Below are 23796 nucleotides of genomic sequence, written 5' to 3'. Positions count from 1 at the left end.
ACCCCAGTAGAGAAGCAGCACTTTGTTGCGTTGCACCAGTGATACCTGAAAGTATGCTGATGGCCACTTCACATGTGTAGCCACATATGTGGGAAGTAAAGGTTTGTTTAGAAGAGATCTGTGTCATTTTATGACGTGCTTGCTGCTTCTCCAACATGATGTTGTCTGGGGCCTTGTCTGAAAGAATTTCCTCGGTGGTCATGGTGAAGTTGACCTCGACCTCGACTCTCACGATCCCATTTTTGTTTCATCTCCTTCACACACACTGCAGATGGTCCTGCAGCTCAGTCTCCTCATTGTGTGGAGGGATAACTGTTTCATTATGAGGAAGACGAGCAGGAATGTGGTCCGATGACAAATGGATGTGGAGGAGAAGACTGGGACTTTCTCTCTCTCTCTCTGTCTCCCAGTTCCCTGTACCCCTGAAGGCAAATGAGCTCATGTTTGTGGGCTCTGCTGCCACATGTTGTGGTGCATTTTATAGAATGAGGATGGGTTAGTCTCTGGTCAGACCACAGAGAGACAGACATAAATAAAGAGAGGAGGGGTCTTCACAGTCATGATCAAGTACAGAACAGTTACTTGTTGGAAATTGTGATTACAGCAGCAGTGTAAGTCAACACCTCTCTGCTATTAACATTAATTAACATGAATATTGATTATACTTAATTACTCTGCCAAGGAAAGCGGCGGAGTAACCCTAACCCAATGTGACGATCGGGGTACCTTTGCCCTTCAGTGAATCTATGAATCTGTCTGTCTGTGCCGAGCATTACTCAAAAACGGAATAACGAATTTGGATGAAATTTTCAGGAAAGGTCAGAAATGACACAAGGATTAGATTTTTGGCAGTGATGCAGCTTATACTCTAGATCCACAGATTTGTTAAAGATTTCTGGATCATTGTGAGATAGGGGCACAGGGTCACTGTAACTATGACTACAGGTGAACACTATGTCAGCTGCCTACTGATGATCACATGACTGTGATCCTACTACAAATTGACCGCTGTGGACTTATCGGGACTTATCCATCGGAAATGATACAAGGAACAATTGATTAAAGCGTGAGGGTGTTTCTGGGTCCCATCAATTCCTGCCGTCCGCTCCATATTTAGGTGATGTGATTCGGTACACATGCATAACACACACCTGTGCTCAGCGCAAGGTCATTTTGTTTGTGAGTACATCTATATTAAATGGCAACATTCTATGTTGCCATGATTTCTGCCACAAACTTTTTCAAGATTTCAGCCGTTGGAAATGATATGACTGAGCAGCCTTGGCGGAGTACTGCGCTCTCTGAGTGCTTTTCTCATTTAATAACTGATTACTATTGAGGCTGCACAGTGGCTTAGTGTTTAGCATTTTCACCTTACAGCTAGAAGATTCCCGGTTCATGTACCTGCCTTCTCGGGACCCTTCTGTGTGGAGTTTGCATGTTCTCCCTCTGCATGCGTCCACAGTCCAAAAACATGCTGTGGTTAACTGGTAATTCTAAATTGTCCGTAGATGTGAATGTGATTGTGCTTGTTTGTCTATATGTGTAGTCCTGTGATAGACAGGTGACTTGTCCAGGGTGTCCCCTGCCTTCACCCTAAGTCATCTGAGATAGGCTCCAGCCTCCTTGCGAGGATTAAGTAGTGTATAGATAATGGATGGATGACTACTATGCAATGACTGCAATGTTAATATTATAGCATGTTGTTTATATTTTGACATACTTTAATGATTTTTTTAGAAAAAAATGTGTGTTCTGTTTGTTTCTGGTTACATGTCTCTTGTGATTTTTCTGTAATACTCAGGATTGCAACACTTAAGATTTAATGTTTGCATGAAAATTCTCATCACAAAGTCCATTTAGTAGCAGCAGTAGCAACAACGTGAAGCTCAGGTTCATGGTTCAATTTTGACTCTGTTGATGATCTTGTCATATGATGAAAAGATCTAGAACTGCAAAATGGACCTTTTCTTAAAAGCCTGTTTCAGAGGTACAGAATTAAATATTTAGCAGGAGATTTTTCAATTAAACAACCAATTACTTTTATATGCACACCTCGAAATACAACTGACAAATGAAAGCAGTAAAACTGTACTGTACATGCACAGGAGACAAAACAAGGATATTATTGACTGAGTAGTTGGGAAAATTCAGAAGCAGTCTTAGCTTAATTAAAATTATACCATTTTCTGTTGACACAACCAGATGTTTGATTGACAGAAGGGATGGGATGAGTGTCTACAAAGATCATGGAAACAAACCAACATGAATTTTGAACTGAACTAATCGGAGTTCAGGATTTTATTGCACCACATGGTAAAAAGGAAAGTGTGGATGCCTGAATATTACTAGTGAACAGTTGATTTCAAACACTTTGTATTCTGCTCTGACTTTTTCAACTTCAACCAGTGACTGCTAGAGAGGAAAAATGGACCAAGAATACTTTTAATGGCTCAAATTTAGTTCATTTTTCAGGGTCATGATGTGTCAGCATCTGAAGTGCAGGATCATCCAGAATTTGTGTCAAGATTCACATAAATCTTTCTCTGGTTGTGGTTTTTACATGAAATCATGTAGAAGTGCATCCAATGAAAGAAATGCTGTAGAGTAAACATGCAGTGCCTTCTTTCCAATTTAACTCTTGTCCTCTAGTTTAATCCATCCTCCTGGCCAGAAAGCCACGGTATAACCAGCACATGGTCCATGCCAAATGATGAGATTAAAACTACAGAGAATGGCACAGGGAGTCGATGCTGAAGAGAAATTACAGCATCCTCCTTCTTTGTGGTGGCAAATACAAGAGATGAACCATTAAAACCTGGAGGTGGTTCATTATTACAACCAACTTTATCATTACAGTTGGTTGAAAATGTTACATACAAATAAGTAAGGAATGTTTTACAAGTTTGTTGAAATAGTTTCCTGTATTAACTTAGTGAAAAGCATTGTATTTAAGTCTGCAACTGCTGGTGGACCATTATAATAACATCAGGCATGATAATAGGTTTATGTCACTACAGGAGTCGCCTGCTCACTACAATCCATCCATCCATTTTCTTCTACTCCTCTTGCAGGTCATTCCAGATGTCCCTCTCCCTAGCAAAGTTTTCCAGTTCCTGCTGGGGGATCCCAAGGTGTTTCCTAGCCAGATGAGATATGCCATCTCTCCAGCGAGTTCTGGGTCTATGCTGAGGTCTCCTCCAAATTGGATCATCTTGTATCTCATTCTTTCGGGCACATAGAGCTCATGACCATAGGTGAGAGTTGGAATTTGGATGGACTGGTAAATCAAGAGCTTTGCCTTAAGGCTCAGCTTCTTCTTCACCACAACAGTCTGGAATAACGCCTCATTACTGCACTAAGCCATCTGTCCATCTCACGGCCCGTTTTCCTATTGCTTGAGAACAAGAAATACTTGAAGTACTTCACTTTGGGCAACTCACCTCAACCCAGCGAGAACAATCCTCCAATTTATGGCAGAGAACTATGAGGTCAGACTTGTAGGTGGTGACTTTTATTCTGGGTGCTTCATACTCAAACCTGTCTGATGAAGCCTAAAAAACCACGTCATCTGTAAAAAGTACAGACGTAATTGAGGTTACCAAACTGGACAACATCATCACCCCGTCTACACTTTCTCTGTAGTTAGCTAGAAACAATATCAGGCAGTATCAGTGTCGGCAGTCAGACAAAGTGATTAAGAAAATATCAATTTCTACAACTGAAAAGTTGAGTTCCCCCAAATGATTGTTGCTTTCTCTTTGCATAATACTGGTAAACCAGCAAAAGAAACTGTCACATGAGGTTCCCTGAAATGAATTCTCATCAAAGCTTATCTGACTCTCATAGTAGTAACAGAAAAACTGTTGAAAATCCTTTCAACAGTCTGCAGGTGTGTAGAAGTAGCTCCACTAGTAAACCTTCATGCTTTGATGTGCCAAATAAAAAATTGATACAGCCTTACCTTCCCGGAGGAAAAATGAAACCACATTGGCACAAGTCAAACTGACTTCACAGTCAGACTGTCTACATGTGTCTTGGAGATCAGGTGATTTTTCAGGCAGTCATTTCTATATCCACTTCACATGTGGAAACGTTCATACGTGCTATTACTGTGCACAGCTGTCAGTCAGAGCACATATGTGCTGTACACCTCCATGTGCTTCAGCTCCTGTGTGATCATAACTTCCATTCTCTCTCTTCACCTGCTGACATCTTAAAGGTGTCTGTTTCCAATTTATGTCTGCATGTTATCAGGAAAAACAGAGATCACCTGTTTAAACAAATCTACATTTTATTATTTCAGCAGTGCATGTGTGGCATTTTAGTAGTATAAATCAACACAACATAAAGTAAAAAAAAAGCTCTGTGTACGTTTAGATGAAGTATTGTATCAAGTATCTTTAATCACGTTGGAGTTAATTTCATATGCATCTTGTTAACTCCACAGCCCTTATATGTGTTATGAGCAGCATTACATAGTAAAAAACAGAAACATGTATACACAGAAGTGCTTAGAGCCTTCATCCCAATGTAGCAATGTCTTTGTACAACAAATACATTAAAAACACTTTAAAAACTTGACCAGAAAACAAAGACACATTTAAGTGGTTAAGTGCACATGATTTGCAATGCGTTCTCACTTTCAAAGGTTTGGCATGAGGGTTCTTTACATTTTAAAAGTCAAAGTATTTGAGTTATGAGACCCCATGAGGCTGAAGCTCTGATCTTAGGTCAGAGGTGTCTCTAACCAATCAGGAAATCACATCACATCTGTGATATCTGATAGGCTGCAACTCAACTGGGAAGCATCATCAATCAGCATAAATTTACCCATGATAAAAGGCTCAACTGGAGGCGACAACGGTTTTGCACATTTCTGCCGGATGCATATTTTGGACCATATGCTTTGGACATGTAATTACTCTGCATTCATTTTACTTCTAGCTGTCTCCAGATCTCTCTGTATTTACCAGCAGATTAGATTCCTCTGAGGCAACTTTAATTCCCTTTCTGATTTTTGCAACTTTTTACTTTAATCATTTTGCTTTTAGTCTTTTCCAGAAAAGTGTAACAAACCTGTCTTCTGTGCTTTCAACTTTTAAAAAAAGAAAACTGTAAAGGATTGCCACTCCTCTCTACATAAGCTTTGCATTCAAACAAACTGGCCTGACTAACCGTTTGAACCAGCGAGATATGCACTGATCCCACTTTTTCGGATCAAATACAAGTCCTTTTACAAGTCTATTTGCTTTATATGTGTTCTATGATAAAAACTACAGTCACCACAAAAGTGCAGTGACTGAGTGCATGGTGAAAACTTCTTGCAGTACGACTTGCTGAGTAGTAAATTTCACATCATTCCTCTGTAGGGAGGTGAGAGACATTGGAAACACACTGCTGGCCTGAATGTAAGTAGTGAAGTTGAAAGCCAAGTTAATGTGCCTTTTCTCAACATCATGTACCCCCAATCAGACAATCCTGTGTTATTCTTAAAAGCCATGCAACAGGTAAGAGTCTTGTTACGTTTACTGCCTGTCTCTCTGAACATTTTCTCATATTTTTCCAGTGTTTGCTGCAAAGCTGGTGGTTCCTCTGTCCTGCTGCTAGCATTTGCAAACTCCTTGAAAGTGTGCTAGGACTTGTGATATTTTGTAAAAATGCTTGTGTTACATGACCAGAATGTAGGACTTAGTGGTGTCAAGCGGGAAGGTTGTACACTGCCGCTAACTAAACACACAATTTGGATGTTATCATACCGTGTAATAGGCATGATCATCACACATCATTCCCATACATGTAGGCAGGTAGAGACATCACCCCACCCTCTAGTAGATTCAGAATGCCATTATCTTTTCTAATTTAGCACTTACAAAGAGGAACAAAAGTCCACATTTAGAGGCTGGAAGAGATGAAGAAGGTATAAATCTGTAGACTTTCTTCCAGGCAACTGAAGTTTGAGTGTTGTCTTCAATCATAATAATAGTTTAATTTGTTGAACTGAAGGTTCATTTTGACTTTTGCAATTACATCCTGTTTTTCAGTCATCAGTCAATTAGTGTTTGATTAAGTTTAGGGACCAAACTACCATTTACCATTTACTACCAATTTTCATTGTTTTCTGTAACAGTGACAATAAAGATCTATTCTATTCTATTTAGTGGTGGGACGCGATTTAAAAAATAATCTAATTAATTACAGGCTTTGTAATTAATTAATAGCAATTAATTGCACTTTTGTCAAATAGCAATATTTGACACCATAAGTGAAGTTTTTCAATTTAAATAAAATTGTGGTTGACAGTTGAACCAATGAATAGACATATACATGTTTATAATTTAAAATTTATAAAAAAAATTTAAATGGGACATAGAGAAAAAGTGATCTGGATGAGTTAAAGCATGGATTTAGTTGTTTTTTCCACTGTATGGCACATAACGTCAGCATAAGGAGTTCAAGGAGCTTTAGAAAGTTGAAAATCCACAGATTCATTCTGTTTTCATCTTTTCTGGATCTGATGAATGGTGACATTTTGATGGTTCTTTTTTTTAGGAATATAAATTTTTATTTGTGTAATTTTTTTAAACAAAAAGTTTATAATTACGTTATTAAAAGACAAATATTTTTGTTGTTTAAGTTACTCCTCCTCCAAGGAGGCAGAGCCTCGGCAGTGTCATTACTTAAACAACAAAAATATTTGTTTCATTTCTATTTATCTGCATTTTTCATCTGTCTCCTACATTCACAGATTACTGCAAACTCAAAATGCAATTATAGCAAGTCAACATTTTAAGACTTTTTGTAAACTCAAGCACTGTCTTGAAAAGTGGTCTATTATGGGATGGCTACACCATTAGCCGTTAGCAGGACTGTCATAGCTAACGTTAGCTCTGGTGCTAAACAGCAACATGTTTTACATTGAGGTGATAATGTTGGCTTGAAGTCATGCAGTGATCAGAAAACTCTTTGTTGTACAATTTGCACACAACCAGGCTTTTATCCAAGCTGCCATCAGGAAGATTTTTACAAGAAAACTTTCTGCCCAACAAGCTCAATCTCGTCTTCCTCCACTGTTCACCAGTGCCTGACTTCACTCAGTGCTTCCTGTGCTTCTTCATCGCAGCTGGCAAACAGAATTTAGGTTCATTACTGCCACCTACTGGGCTGGAGTGTTCATCAGTGTTACTGGTGTGCCAGAAATGAGGGAACTGAGAAAGGTGCGATTAAATGCATTAACTAACATTATTTCTGTTGTAATTGATTAACTGAAATTAACGTGTTAAAATCCCAGCCCTAATTCTATTCTATTAGATTTCTGGCAGGCTGAAAATACACCCTATGCATACCAGATGTTACACAGCTCCACCAATTCACATGAGCATACAGGGTTACTTTCTGTTTATCAGTGATCATGATGGATGATAACATGCCTACTGAGCCTACTAGAAGATGGAGGAGGTTCCTACTGGCCCACATGTATGGGATAAATGTACCCTGATAACATTTGACATGGGTGAACTGAATACCTCTCATTCAACCCCTCTCTTTCCAAGTGTGTAGGAGGACCTAAGGTGTCTGTCACTTCAATGTTAGGAATGCAAAAGGCTCTCTTGAGTCAGTATTTGGTTTGTTCCTTCTCGGCGGCTATAGAAACACGGTGACACAACATAGCGGACTCCGTTGAAGAGGCCTACTCTGTGGATACGAAAGGCTCAGTCTAAGATAACAAAAAACTTTTTATTGTTACAGGTGATAATACACAAGTGAAAAGATAATTATGAATATTGTATTGCATCTTTGGGGCTGCACAGTGGCTTGGTGGTTAGCACTTTCGCCTTGCAGCTAGAAGATCCCCAGTTTGCATCCTGGCCTTGCTGGGATCTTTCTGCATGGAGTTTGCATGTTCTCCCTGTGCATGTGTGGGTTTTCCCCGGGTTCTCCGGCTTCCTCCCACAGTCCAAAAACATGCTGAGGTTAATTGGTAACTCTAAATTGTCCGTAGGTGTGAATGTGACATTACATCTTTGCGAATACATCCTCTAAATCCTACACACTGGTACTTTAAAACAGCGTTTTTCTCTTCTCCTGCTGATCAGAACTTGCAGTCTGTTGTGCTTTTATCTTAAAATGTCTCCAAACCTCCAACATTTCTCCTCCTTTGCCTACCTGCTCAATCAATGTGATGTTAAAATAATGCTGCTGTAAAATGGATGGGTTAAGTGTTATGAAAGAAGTTTTACAGATATGAGTATGACCACAGTACTTCACCCAGTACTAGTATCTGTATCAGTAAACTTTAAAATACCTGACTCCAGTAAGGCACAACTGCTCTCCTAGTGAGAAATATCAAAGAAAGGTCAATCTGCTGGAAAATACAGAGAAAACCATAGAAAGAATTTAGATCAATCCAGTCCAATCACATGCTATTCTTCAAGTAAATGTTGCACTCAGGTCATAAAAAAAATATCAGAATCTGAGCCTTCATTACATTTCGAGTTGCCTCTGTTAAGTTAGAAAAAAAATGGCACCAAATTTAACTTGGATTTGAGTTGGAAACAAAAGCTAGGAAAACTGCCACTTGGTTGCTATCAACACCCTGCATTTTTGATATAAAACAACAGAATACACAATTGTCTCAACATCTGTGCAAGTACAAAACTATTTGCTGGGAAAGTCTTTCAACTTGTAATATTTTGTTTGCTTTTCTAGTTAAAACATTTATTCTTGTTTTTTAAAGGAGATGACAAATAAGCAGAGTGAAAATACACCGATGCAGCCCAGAGTGTTATGTTTGGCTGTTGTTGTACAAAGGAAGTAATAACTCTGCAGTCAAAGCGCTGAAAGCCTCTACAAGATAAATAAATGAGAGACATCAGGACTGAACACAAAGGCCTGGCTGCCACTCAGTTGTTCTGTCAGCTGCAGCCTTTGTAGTGCACAGAAAAACAGAGTAGATATTATACAAATGTGTGCATGTTCACTCTCAGTTTTGGCCCTGCATAGGAATGTGTTGGAAAATGTAGAAAAATATAGTCTTGCTGATGGACCATTTGTTTTATACCCTCACAGAACAAATACAAAACTGAACATACACTACCATTCAAAAGTTTGGGGTCAACCAGACAATTTCAAGTTTTCCATGAAAACTCACACTTTTATTCATGTGCTAACATAATTGCGCAAGACCTTTCTAATCATCACTTAGCCTTTCAACACCATTAGCTAACACAATGTAGCATTAGAACACAGAGTGATGGTTGCTGGAAATGGGCCTCATGTAGATATTACATTAGAAATCAGCCATTTCCAGCTAGAATAGTGATTTGCCACATTAACAATGTCTAGACTGTATTTCTGATTCATCTAATGTTATCTTCATTGAAAAGAACTGCTTTTCTTACAAAAATAAGGACATTTCGAAGCGACCCCAAACTTTTGAACGGCAGTGTAAAAGACCATAACACATATCGTGAAGCTAATACTGTATGTTAAATGCATATTGGCTTAAATGCACATTGGTGGGATTTTAGGCGTCATCATAGTTTGGCAGTTCCACAAGGCAGTGAAACATCTTTCATCTGTTTTCAGATTTATTTGAAGGGCTTGTATAAGGTGGAGCCAGAAAAAACGCTCAGTGAACTCACTCAGTGAAGAAGTTCTGTTTCTGTCAGCTGCCCCATTTCACAGATCATGTTTTGTTTCATCTCCTCCTGTGCTGACAGAAGAATTTCCACATATTCTGCTGCCTGATAGCTTACAAGAATCCAAGCAAATATGAACAAATCTACTGCATTTTAACCAGGAGTTTGTCTTTTTAGCACTGCTTTGGGATTAATGCAGATGTATTTTTACACTAAAGCATGGTCCTGTCTTCAATATGATATTAAGAAGGTGCACTAAGTATGACTTTTAGGGTGACAACTAACATTTATTCTCTTTTTCTGTTGATTTTCTTGTTTAATCTATGAAATATTACAAAAATGCCAAAATTAAGATTAGTTAAAAAGTATTATTGCTGTTATAAAGCAGTTTTCTTTGTTTCTGAGCAATATTAGACATACATTGAACAAATTTTAAAGATGAAAGAAACTAGCTTCCTGGCAGCTCAAAGAGTTGTCATGTGACTCTTTTTAGAGACTAATATGCAGAAATCCTGACGGTATATGAAGATGCACATCAGGTGTGATGATCTGATGGCAGCAGATTAATTAGCAGATCCAAAGAATGCAGTTGCAGTCAGAGAATATATGATTTCTGCTGAGGACAAGCTACTGAGTGAGCTATTCAATTCAGCCTTTGTCGAGAAATGTACAAAGGCAACATGTCACCCACTAGCCATTCCTCCATAATGTGTTTATCACTTCTTTTTCCTTTTTCTGTCTAATTTGTCTTCTTCTTTGGTGAACTGCGGTTTGAAACAGTAACCTCAGCAAACACCAAGACACTTTAACAACAGGCAGGGAAACTCATTTCTGGCTGCACCAGCATTAAAATCTCCTTTTTTCTCTCTTTTGACCTGGACACAAACTCTTCAAGGCACATCTCGTGTGCAGATTCATTTTCATAAAAAGTGAGTGTGAGGACAGTTTAGACAGTATAAAAGCAGAAGAAATTTAACTTCAGCCTTTTGATTTGAGGTTTGTGAGTCTGCCAGATTTTAAGGTGCACTAAAAAAAGTTTCCCCTCCTCAAATATAAAACATGGTAAAGGCTCCTGGCTAAATTTTTATTCCAACCTGCAGCTTGACGTCTTCTTTTGGTTCAGAAGAAGAAGTGGCGAAGACACTTGGGAGGTACCAGGTTTTCTGGATTTGAGAGCAGCCATAAAGATGAAATCCCGCTGAGAGCCATGTAAAATGCTGAGGACAGTCCATTGCGGTTGGTTTGGTGTGTGTGTGTGTGTGTGTGTGTGTGTGTGTGTGTGTGTGTGTGTGTGTGTGTGTGTGTGTGTGTGTGTGTGTGTGTGTGTATGTGTGTGTGTTTGTGTAATAATGCTGAGGCAACCCCAACTTTTGGCAGCAAACACTGACAGACCCACCCACTGCTATAAATTGTGCAGGGCAGGAGTCCAGGTATCCATCTGTTTACACTCATCTGTTCTTCTTCACAGTTGCTTCATCTGTCAGATGGAGTGACTGTTAACCCTTTCAGACATTTGTTAGTTGTACTTTTTTCCTTTTTACATTTTTTTATAAATATAAAGCGCACAGTAAGCCCTGGTGATTTGCAGGTTAAATGATGCATATATGTTTAAAAATGAAAAAAACTGTTCAAAAGTTTGGGGTCACCCAGAAAATTTCATGTTTTCCATGAAAACTTAACATAATTGCACAAGGTTTTTCTACTAATCAATTAGCCTTTCAGCACCATTAGCTAACACAATGTAGCATTAGAACACAGGATTGATGGTTGCTGGAAATGTTCCTCTGTACCCCCTATGGAGATATTCCATTAAAAAGCTGCCGTTTCCAGCTAGAACCGTCATTTACCACATTAAAAATGTCTAGACTGTATTTCTGATTCATTTAATGTCATCTTCATTGAAAAAAATGCTTTCTTTCAAAAATGAGGACATTTCAAAGTGACCCCAAATTTTTGAATGGTACTGTATATTGGCTGGTAGATTAGTTCCACCACAACAGTTTAAAAACAGACCTTGTTATGACTAACATGGTAGCAAACAGTCTATTTCCACATTCAACAGAAACGGAGTCTATTTGGAGTTGTATGTCTGTACAACTGATGAATGCAAGTCACTGGCTGACTTTAGTTATGTTTTTGGTGTCCACCAACTCCTAACGGCTCAGAGCTCATTCTTTAGCTGCTAAATGTAACATTTCTGTGGATCAGAAGGCTGAAAAATCAACTTAACTCTGTACTGCCACAGATTTGGCTGATTATTCTCTGTCTAAAATGTAAACATGAAGAGTTTTGACCACTTATCACTCTATGATGTATTTTTTAAATACAGGTTCCTATTTTCTTCACTCATGTGTAGTCAAGCATGCCAGTTGGTTTTACTTTATGGTGGGAGGAATACTCAATAAAAACTAAGAATGTATAATGTGTTGCCAACTACATTGGAAATCCAGAGAGTGTATAGTTATTCCAAGGTAAAGGGACATCACAGAGAGGGGAGATACAGCATTTTTAGGCAGTCTCTCCAGGAAGACCATCATAGCCACATAATAAAGGTCCAGAAAACAAATAAAAAGAAAGCGAGACAGATGTTCAAGCCTCAGCTCCTCTCTCATCTTAAATGAATAATACCAGGAAATAGGTCTCAATGTTAAGCTGTTGTTTTTGACATAGTTGGACAGCCCCCATACTGCTACATTGGAAACAATCTGACCATGTGATAAGCACTTCTGATGGAGTCTGCTGGCACCGTAATGTACAAAGAAGTGTAGCTAAGTCATAGACTGTAATTGAAGATAACATTGTGACTTTATCCACAGGTTTCCTGAAGAACAATTCTGAAGCTCAGTGTAGTGGTTCTGGCTGGTGCCATCTTGGCACTGCCCGATTCCTCCTAACTCCTGGCTAATCCTAAAACTAAGAGGTGGAGTGTGAGTGAAGCTGAGGCGAACCATGGACTGCCCTAAGACCACACCCACCTGTCACTAAAAGTAGCAATGCCCTTAATTGTGCATAACTTTAAGCTTTTATACATTTAAATGGGTTTGTTACCCACCTATAGCTGTCATGAATAGGGAAATTAGCTTTATAACCGAAAGTGATTTTTATATCAGGCTGTAAACATGTTTACTTCTGCTGTAAAATTGTACATTTTAATGTGGGGATTGATAAGGATTGAGTAAATTTTGGAGCCAGTCTCAAGTGGACTACAGGAACTGCAGTTTTTGGCATTTCCATGCTGGCTTCATTGTTCACGCCAGACGGGTACAGCTTGAGCTAAATGAAAGAAGACCGCAAGATAGTAAACATGAATGTTTTGGAAAGGAAATGTACGAAACCTGTTTGTCAGACCTCCAAGGTGCACATTCCAGTGAGAAATAATGAATGTAAACAGAGCTTTTAGGCACGTCTAATTCAGGTAAAAATCTAATCTAGTTTTAATTAAGACCTTATGGTATCCTTTGACCTGCAAATCATGAATGAGTTGCCTAATGGGCAATGGTATATTAGATAAGGCAACACTGTGGTATGCTGAGCAAAAGCCATTCCTACATAATACTGTGAAGAGCAGCTGCCTGTAAATGAAAAAAATCAGTTCATCAGTGACACAGTCTTCTCAGTTCCTCTAAGTGCCTCTTGAACTCCTCAGAAACTGGAAATGATGCTCTGGAAAGATGATCAGCCCATCCTCCAAACACTGGAGGTCAGAAGAGCTTCTGAGAGCAGCTTCACACCATTCCTATTAATGCTAACCTTTGCCCTTTGTTGAAGACAAATGAGCTCTGAAAGTCAGCCTGATGAAGCATCTTGTTATGTGATCATCCTCCTGCATACCAGCTCCTACTGTGCAGTTAATAAAAACATAACCATGAAGAGGGCGAGTGTTACCCCATAATTCACTCCTGTGGCTGAAATAGTCCCATGTTTATCCATGAACTTCTAAAATAAGCTGCATATTAAGTCCATGCACAACATAATGGTTTGCCAGGTAAGGTGGTTCTTTTTCTGCAGGTAAATAAGCAACATACTGCTGATATGGCGCTCCTGGAACAAATGGCAGAACCTGGTAGAAGTTTAAGGCCGTGTTTGAGGAGATGCTCGGCAGCTGGAGCAGCAGCGTTGGGATCCAGAAGGTTTAGGTGGCGCAGGTCACACCAGCGTCCTCAACGTGGCCACAGTTGGTTTTGCCCCAGCCAGAAAACTTACACTGATGGATGATATCTTCAGTCCCTGTACATGCAACATCATCCATCCAGATTAGACCAGTACCTGCACACAGAGGGAGAAAACATTGCAGTATATCACACTGCAAAATGTAGCAATAATTCCTGGATTTTGCATAAGCTTGGGTCCCTGCTTTCTTCTTTCCTCTCATCTGTTTTAGCTTCTTTTCCTGACCTGCTTTTATAGTTCTGTTTTGTTCATACTCTGCCCATTGCAAAGAGAAAACTGATAAATACTTGAGTTCATGAACTCCCCTTTTTAAGACACTCGAGGATAAAAAAAAATGTGATGAAATCCTAAGTTTCCTTCATCATTATGAGCATCATGATGAGCATCATTAAATTTGGAAAAAATAAGTTCACATCTGGTCTTCAGCACCAACAGTCCAACTCAGTGGTTCCTCTGATGGCTCATTCATGTATCACTTTCCCTCTTGTTCAATGTCAAATAAGATGCCAAAGAGAATGAACATTCTGGCTCTCCTTGCAGGTTTAATCAGCAGCTAAACTTTGTGAATGCCACACATGGTTTAAAGGCCATAAACCAGAAAGTCAATATAACTACGTCTGATCCTGACATTTTAATTCCTGCTGTGGCATAAAGAAACCAGTATTTTATCCGCATCATTGCAAAAGCTTTCAACTGTGTTGTAGTGACATGTCTCATGTCACTACAACATGCATGACTTTTGCACATGAGTTTGTGACCCAAATTCTAACAGTTTTAAGAAGGTTAAAAGTTTTGGAAGCTAATGGCTATGATGTAAGGGAAAACCTTGTAGTCCAAAAAACATTCATCATCAGAAATGTGTGTATTGGAGTCTTGTGATTGAGACAGCAAGTACTTCCAGTGCTTCCTTAGAGAACTGTTGATCAAATAATATTGTATATCCGGTAATAAAATATACAGTTCCAGATGGTCAGCAGAGCTTTTGGCAGTAGAGGTTCCCTATAAACTTTGGTTCCTGTTTGTAAAACCGGAATCACTGGAAGTTTCAGAAAGTCCCAGACAATTCAGTTTTGCAACAGTTTTAGATGGTTGGAGGAGATTCAGCTTTCAGGGAATAATAGGAACGTTTGGTTGCACTCTTGTCGATTCTGTAGTTTAAAGATTCATAACTGAAGGTTTAAGCCTGGTGGGTAAGAAGAGAGTCTCAGTCATCAGTAACGCTCTGAAAGCAGCATCTGGAGATGAAGAAACAGCTGCTATCTCTGCTGCTCTGCTCTACAAAACTGCTGTTAATCACTCAGCCCCCCTTCAATATCTCACAGACAACTACAGAGACACAAACCAACTTCAAAGAGACACAATCAACTACAAGGAGAAAATAACCACAAAGAAGTGCAAAAACACAAAGAGAGACACAAAATAACTATAAGACACACAAAACAAGTATAAGAAACTGAGTGCATTTTGACACAAAATGACCAGAATAACCACACACAAAATTACATCGGAGACAGACGAAAAAACAAAACAAAAAATAAAGGCATAGCATTAGGCACAAAATGGCCATTCAGGATCAAAATGAGTATAGAGACGCATAAAACAGCCATAAAAACAAACAAAATGGCTAAAAAAGAAGCACAAGATGACTACAAAAATGCATAAAATGACAATAAAAAGGCACAAAAAGATTGCAAAGAAACACAAACACACAAAGTAACTTCAGAGACACAAAGCATCTACAAAGAAGCTAAACAGCTGTAAAGACCGTTTAGTACAAAAAGATTACAAAGATCTGCCAAATAAGAAGAAAGACTCACAAAATGACTGTGGAGACACAGCATGGCTACAGAAACAAACAAAATGAGCAGAACGATGAAGAAAAAGATCACAAAGACATAAAAAAAAAAAAAACTTCCGAGAACAGACAATAAAGTCTAAGGCATTAGTTCAGCTTCAGGCTAGCATTCTGACAACTCCAAACTTCAATGAGTTTTAACCAACCTCTTAAAATTCCATTTTTCCTTTCTCACAACTGGAAAACAGTTCAAGAAACTGTCGTGATCAAGACAGCTGGAGAATAAATATTGAAATGTGTGTTCAGATATGATGGGAACAGTTCATTAGATTCAAATCTACATTCTTGAAAGAGAAAACTGCAGTGTCCTTAATTTCTCTATGACCATATGAACCAAACGAGAAAAAGACAAAGAAGCTACTACGTATATTTGACTGTGAATTCTTTCAAACCAAAGTGGGAAATGCACTGCACAGTAATCATCTATAATGTTAAATACAATGTGACAATAATGCCAAGTCTCAGGATGCTTTAACTGAACAGCATATTCGAAATGAGCAAAGTAAGTATGAAAAAATAATAGACTCTCATTCATTTTCTAGTATTCATTGGATCTAGCATTTGCGATGTCACCCATAGACTACTGTTTTGAAGCCTTCCCTGGAAGTCTGGAATTTAACTGTTGCCATCTTAATCTTTTGAACCTTGACATAATGAGTGAGCTGTGGATCTGACTGGAAAGCCTGAGGACACTATGCATGGTAGTAACCTGTCAATTACAAGGTAGTCCTGTCCCAAAACAGATCTGCTTTATCATCTATTTAACTCCAAATGGGACCATAATTTACAAATTGAACACTTTACTATATTGAGAAGGTCTTCAAATTAGTGACTGATTTCATGAACTCATTAGGAAAATGTTTACTGAGCTAACAGATCAAATGAGAAGTAGAGTCATTCACTAATATACTTCTACATAATCTGATTTATTTTTGCAGCTAGAGGAGTCGCCCCCTGCTAGCTTTTGACAGAATACAGGTCAAAGGTACTTTGGCATTGGCTTTTCCTTTTAGGCTCAGAGGTAACGCCCACATTTTATATATACTACTCTTCAAAAGTTTGAGGTCACTTAGAAATGTCCTTATTTTTGAAAGAAAAGCAGCTTTTTTCACATAACCTTCTCCTGACCAGTTTTCTGGTGGTTGTAACGGTGAACTTTCTTTACTTTACCTTCACTTATTCTTTAAAAGTTTAAAAGCACACTTTTATTAAATTAGTGGGAAGCCTCCTGCACTGTAGAAAAATGTTCTAGAGACATGTACATTATTATCCATTTATAACAAGGCTCATGCCATATGCTGTAAAACGTTCCTGTCATTTGGATGGATGCATTTGTTAAATTATGCTTTTACATTTAAGGTAAGCACCAAAGACATCACAGTTCTTACTATCCTTAACTGACAAGTTTGACAAGCCTCCAAAACCATCAATCAGAGCAACAGGTCAGTCAGTTTTCTGGTGTGCGAACCCTACATTTTCTGGCAATATTCACTACAGCGGTAAATCAAACTGTCTGTTATTTCCCTTTTTCTGCTGGAACTACATGAAACACGTGTGTTATGAATGCCAAAGAGACTCATCAGATGTGCTTGATGAACCATGCAAAAAGGAAACATTTCCAAAATCTTTTACGGCAGAATGCAAGCCAACTTACCCCTTTATTGATGTTGTTCCATCAATGTTGTTCTTTTTTTTTTATTATTTCACAGAAACAAGTCCAATCTTCACTTCTTGAAATGCAGTGACATAAACTGCAGCTCTGGTGTACAGACTTGAATATATGTGTTTTTGTGTCAAAAAGTTTTATCATATACAATGTGCTGACTAGATTGTGGGATCAGTTCTTTTTTTCCCAGATCTGTCAGTTTCTGTATTTTTACTTTATCAAAGCTCTACCACTGAAAGAGGATTTAAAAGGCTTTATATCATCAGTAGACTCAGAACAACTAACTCAGAACATTTAGGTTTATTAACAAGTCAAGTCAGGTGAATATTTACATCGTCCAAAATCATAAATCAAACATTTGTTTTTACAGGAATTACACTCTAAAAAGAAATTCAAGGGATCTATTCAAATAACTGAAATAAATACTTTGCTTCAAGACAAAATATACAAATATATTTTGATTAAAAACTAAATTAAAGTTGAGGTAACTTAATGACATTAAGAACTTTGAGAAAAGGGTTTAAAATTTGCTTCTTTGTCGAGATAATTTCAGATGGTTAAAATTGGTAAGTAAAAATACCTTTGACTCTAGATGAAAATCAAATTTCCCTAAATCAGTGTAGCTTGTTGAGTGAACATCATTTCAGTAGTTGTCATAACTCAAACAGATCATTGATGCAAACTGCTAGAAACTGCCTAAACATGTTACAGTCTGGTCCATAAATATTTTGACATTGACATAATTTTCAGTATTTCGGCTCTGTACACCACCACAATGGATTTGAAATGAAACAATCACGATGTGCCGTAAGTGCAGACTTTCAGCTTTAATTTGAGGGTATTTACATCCAAATCCAGTGAACAATGTAGGAATTACAGCATATTTTAGATGTGCCCTCCACCTTTTTAAGGGACCAAAAGAAACTGAACAAACTAACATCATCACAAATCAACTTGTTACTTTTAATATTTGGTGCCACATCCTTTGCAGTCAATGAAAGTCTGAAGTCTTGAACCCATAGACATCATGTCTTCAGTTCCTGCTTGTTCTTGGGACATTTTTCCTTTAGTTTTGTCTTCCAGTGAAATACATGCTTAGTTGGATTCAGGCCAGGCGATTGATTTGGTCATTGTAGAACATTCCACTTCCTTGCCTTAAAAAAACTTTGGTTGCCATTGCACTATGCTTCAGGTCATTGTCCATCTGCACCATGAAGCGCCATCCAATGAGTTCTGAAGCATTTGGCTGAATATGAGCAGAAAATATTGCCCAAAACACTTCAGAAATCATCTTGTTGCTTTTGTCAGCAGTCACGTCATCAATAAATATAAGAGAACCAGTTCCATTGGCAGTCATACATGCCCACACCATTATACTACCACACCAATGCTTCACTGATGAGATGGTTTCATGTCAAATCCATTGTGGTGGTATACAGAGCCAAAATGCCGAAAATTGTGTCAATGTCCAAATATTTATGGACCTGACTGTATATGTTGATTCCAAACATTATTGTGTGTACAATCTGTACAACACACCAGTGTCTCTGTTCTTTGACTCTCTACTCAGAAAATTGAGAATTATTATTGTTATTATTATTACTATTATTTTAATTTTCAAAAGTATAGTTTTCTGTTAAAATGTCACTTTAGTCTGACATCTGAACAATAGAAAATTGATATCTCAGTCAAACCATGTGTCTCCAACATTCTTGACTCAGTTCACAATATAATATAACAAAGAGAACCTGGCTACAGATTTGACATCTTGAGAGCAGCATGAAACAACACACGTGTCTCCATTCAGGCGTGCAGCGGATGGAACTGAGGTATGCACTGGGGAAAGTGCACATGAGTCTGCAAAGGTAGCCAGGTCCAGTGTTGTTGTACATGATTCCACAGCTGTTCTACTGCTGCACCTTCTGAGAATTTACTTTAATGGATGTGGACCTTTAAACCGTTTTCTCTGGATATTAACACACATTAACATTCACTGTTTGCAGGTTGGAGCATTGTCCAGTTGCATAGAATTTACAATACTTCTCAAAAATAAGTGTTGAGTCATCAAAACACTGTGTGTTATTTCAGGGGAACACCCAAGAGTCATGAACTTGAGAGGGATATAGATGATTGAAAAGCACAATTTTGGCAGTTTGTAAACTGAGGGCTGAAAATAAACCAGATTTTATTAAAGGACAGTTTTTTAAGAGTGAAAACTGTTTCTTCTTGAGGGCTGAGGCCTGTGTCTTGTGGGGTTGGAAAAACTATTGTTAATGGTCGCATGAGATACAAGTAACGTTCACCCAAAATATGTATTTTTTTTTTAAAGAGTTTAAACAAAATGTTAAGAGTTTAGAGAAGAAGAATCTTGATATTATATGATATACTTAACAAGAAAAGCACTCAGAGAGTGCAGTACTCTGCCAAGGCTGTTCATTCGTATGATTTCTGACGGATGAAATCTTTAAAAAATTTGTGGTCCGCAGTGGTCGATTTGTACTAGGATCGCAATCATGTGATCATCAGCAGACAGCTGATGTAGTGTTCACTTGTAGTTATTGTTACAGGTGCCGTGCCGCTATCTCGCAATGATACAGAAATCTTGAACAAATCTGTGGATCCAGACTATAAAAAGCATCACTGTCAAAATCTAATCACTTGGTCCTTGTGTCATTTCTGAACTTCCCAGAAAATTACATCCAAATTCATTAGTCCATTTTTGAGTAATGTTGCAAACAGACAGACAGACAGACAGACAGACAGACAGACAGACAGACAGACAGACAGACAGACAGACAGACAAACCAATGCCGATAATCACATAACTCCACAATATTCCTTGGCAGAGTAATTATTATGTATTAGTCTCTGCTTGACTGGATTATGTTTCTTGAATCTTCAAATGTTCTTCTTGCTGTTGTGTTGTTGATGTTCAATCTCCAGCTTAAATTATTACAGAGGTATTCAGTAACTGATATGGGAGACATCTTTGCACAAATGAACTCCACCTCTGTCTGAGATTATCTATCTGGCGCATTGGTAGTGATGCGTTTCACATCTACCAACAATAAGCTGAGACTATTATCACAACCGTAACAGAGCAGACTACAGCAGCTCAGAGTATGGTAGAGCCTATGAGCCTATGATAAAATCATCTAAGAAGAGTTTCAGTTTCCCCACATAAAAAGAAACTCACCATTAAAAGGAAAGATTACAGTCTGTAAAAGGAAAGTATTCAGGGGAAAGGTATAAGCAGGCATCAACAGTACTCATGTAATTACTCTCTTTGCCAGAAGGGGTTGACAAATTTTCCACAAGTGCAGGTTTGAAAAGATTTCATATGTACTTGTAAATAGTGCTTTGTGGAAAACACTGCCGTAACTAAACCTCATACAGTCTATACATAGCATCATTTATAGTGTATATAAAAAATGTAGATAAAAACATAAAAAGACAAAACTTTTTGTCACCAGGACATTGTTGAAGATAAATGGTCTGAGAACTGGAGGTTTGTGTCTGGTTCGTTTTGGTCTGTTGTTCTGTTGGTTTGTACAGCAGTTAGCTAGTCCTGTTTATATGCCATAATGTCTTGAATCCTGAATTTGTACGAAAGATCTTAGATGTCATGTACATAGGTAATATAAAAAGATTTAGATACAGCCTCTGTACATGATGAGTCTATAGTGAACAGTTTCCTGATTGGTCATTTTGGTGGTACAGTGTGTTCTCTCCTGTCAAATCGAGGCCTGACAAAAACCCCAAATGCTCTTCAAAGATGCTATGAGTCAAAAAAAGTAGACCAAAAGAAATCAAAATGCTATATGTAAATTCCAGAAAGTTTAAAGTTGAACACAGCCGTGATATTAGTCAGTGCTCTTGTCTGGAAGACGTCCCCTGGAACAAAAGCATATTTTCCCTCATTTTTTCAGACTTATTGGTAACAACTCCACCTGGACAGAGACTCTGAATGATGTAAGGCTGGATGAAATAAAATGGAGAAAGAGAGAAAAGAGGGAGACAGAGATGAATATGACCTCTGAGACCCCTTCTTGATGACATTTGGCTCACTTGACTTTCCCCATAAAGCCTTTATATTAATCCCTGTCATATTTTAGGGCACTGCTCAAGTACTACCACCAACAGCAAAGAACCGAAGAGTTAGTAAAAATCTGAAATACTTCCATCAGTGAATTTCAATGAGGATATGTGCTGTGGGCAAAGACATTGACTGAGATGTTGTTCATACTATAAGTGCTAACCTGTAAAGAATGTCCTTTAAAGAAAAGTACTTTTAGATTTATAATGAAATATTTTCATCAACTCACCCTTATATTACTGTAGCTAAACAGGGTGGTCACTGTGTGCACAAAATACCAACACTTCACTTTTAATACAGCTTCACTATTTACTAAATTTGGTCATGTTTGGACAGACTTCTTATACATTTTTGTAGGGTAGCCTCAACATATAAAATGAGAGTTTGTGTTTTGTTTTCTAATTATCAAACTTACATTATCACTGCTTTGGTAAAGTCACTGATCACAAAGCAGAAGATGCCATTGTTCTGTACATATCTCCACCATGTATCTACCTACAGGGATGAGTTCCACACAAAGACTGGCTATAAAGATGGAGGAATCCAGTGATGACTTCACCTCTTGATTTGTTCTGGAGCTAAACTGAAGCCTAGAGAATGTCTTCATGGTAAATCTTTTCTGGTTGAAGAAAGGGCCTTCAGTATATGGAGAGCTGGTTGGAAGATGGGGAGTGACAATTGAAACCTGTGGGAGCTCATAGCAGAGTTATTACAAAGGAGAGGCTCATCACTTAAATAATCTTAAATAGAAACCTATGGGAGAATTCTGTAACACCAAAGAGGGAAGTTGGATGACAAATCCTTCTCCTCCCTTCTTAAAATCCAATAATGTCCATTATAACAGTCAAACTGGAAAACATGACTGAAGTGTAGTCCCATGAAACCATGTGTAGCAGAACCCTCTTTTTAAAACCATATTTTGGAGCAGTCACCAATGTTTTGAAGACGTTTTTATCAGATTAGACATAATTGTATTCAGCCAGTTTTTAAGTCCTGGTGATCATTGAAATGGCAGTTATAGTGTAATTCCCATTCATTCAGATAGGGACTTGGTCTTGTTATCCCAAAATAACTGCATAGAAGTACAGATGTCTGCCAAAGTGCACAACTTGACTTTAAGGACTTTGCTAATCCATACAGTATGTCCACTAACGCCAAGGTACATTTTACACATTCTACCTCACACTAAAACTGCATAGAAAATACAATAAAACTGGAAACCATTAAGACAATAAACGTTTACCATCCACACTGAATTTCAGAATCTGTTAAAGTAAAATTACATGATAATCAAGCCATCATTTAAACTCTCTATGTAAAAGTTACTAATTACTAGCCTCACCAACCTCTCCCATTTATTTTCTGTGTTGTCTGTTTCTCTCTGCTATCCTTCTCTCTTTACTCTTTAACCTCACCCCAACCAGTTCATGCAGATGGCTGCCCTGCCTATGCCTGGTTGTGCTGGAGGTTCCTTCCAGTGAGTTTTTTCCACCACTATATGCTGCACAATTGGGATTTGTTAGTTTTTTCTTTAAAAGTAATATTGCAAGATCTTACAATGGGAAGTGCCCTGAAATGGTTCATGTTGTGAATTAGCATTATATACTTAAAAATGAACTGAATTGAATACAATAATTACACACTTAATCCAACCAAATTGAAAACAGATTAAAACAAGCTAATGAATAGCTAAACTGGACTATCTATCCCCATTCCACTGATAACAAAATAAAACTTATGGTTTGAAAACTAAACCAACTGTCATGCCCGCTCCTGCAGGCTCCAGGTAGCTCTCTCCCTTTCCCCGCCCCTTCTTTCTCTTTAGGTGTGTGCGACACAGAGGCTGCAGCAGCAGATGCATGTCATCTGCAATCAGCAGGAGCTGAGCACGAGCAAGCCAATCAAGACATCTTCAGCTGCAATAAATACAGACGCCATTCACCATTTGATGCTGGACTGTGAATGATCAACAGTCAGTTCTCTGCTCAGTTCTGATCCCTGACTTTAGAGCTTCTAGTAACTTTTGTTTGTTTCCTTCCAGTTTGGATTCCTGCCTGCTTGTGCCTTCCCGGTTTTCGCCTGCCACAGCCAGCCTTCGTTTGCTCCCTGCATCCTGTGTTCCTTGACTCAGTCGGCTCCACTGCTCGTGACCAGCCTCTCCACCCTCCTGCCCTCCTGGTATCACCCGCTTGGTCCATTACCTCTACTCCCTCCTTCCCACCAATGCCTTACTTGGAGCCCAGCCACTGCAGTCTCCAGTCACCCACCTTATCCACTTCATAGTGCCTCCAGCTGTTTTGGCTCCCTACACCAGCCCCTCTCTGTCTGGAGAACCCCTGACTCCATAACCCCCAATCCCACAGCTAAG

At 38.5% G+C, this 23796-nt stretch overlaps 1 protein-coding gene across 2 annotated transcripts in view; it reads right to left on the bottom strand.

The window, feature by feature from the left end:
• Window positions 1-4381: 4381 nt before the first annotated feature.
• Window positions 4382-23796, bottom strand: part of scara5 (scavenger receptor class A, member 5 (putative)) — a 170673-nt gene continuing 151258 nt past the window's right edge. For both annotated transcript variants that reach the window (XM_023264371.3, XM_035945483.2), the window contains exon 12: window positions 4382-13907. In XM_023264371.3, coding sequence (XP_023120139.1) covers window positions 13774-13907 — 134 coding nt within the window. In that variant the 3' untranslated portion in view covers window positions 4382-13773. The remainder of the gene's footprint in view (window positions 13908-23796) is intronic.

This window comes from Amphiprion ocellaris, chromosome 12 (genome assembly GCF_022539595.1).
Source record: "Amphiprion ocellaris isolate individual 3 ecotype Okinawa chromosome 12, ASM2253959v1, whole genome shotgun sequence".
In the NCBI taxonomy this organism is placed as follows: Eukaryota; Metazoa; Chordata; class Actinopteri; family Pomacentridae; genus Amphiprion; species Amphiprion ocellaris.
This window is presented reverse-complemented; position numbering and strand designations above follow the sequence as displayed.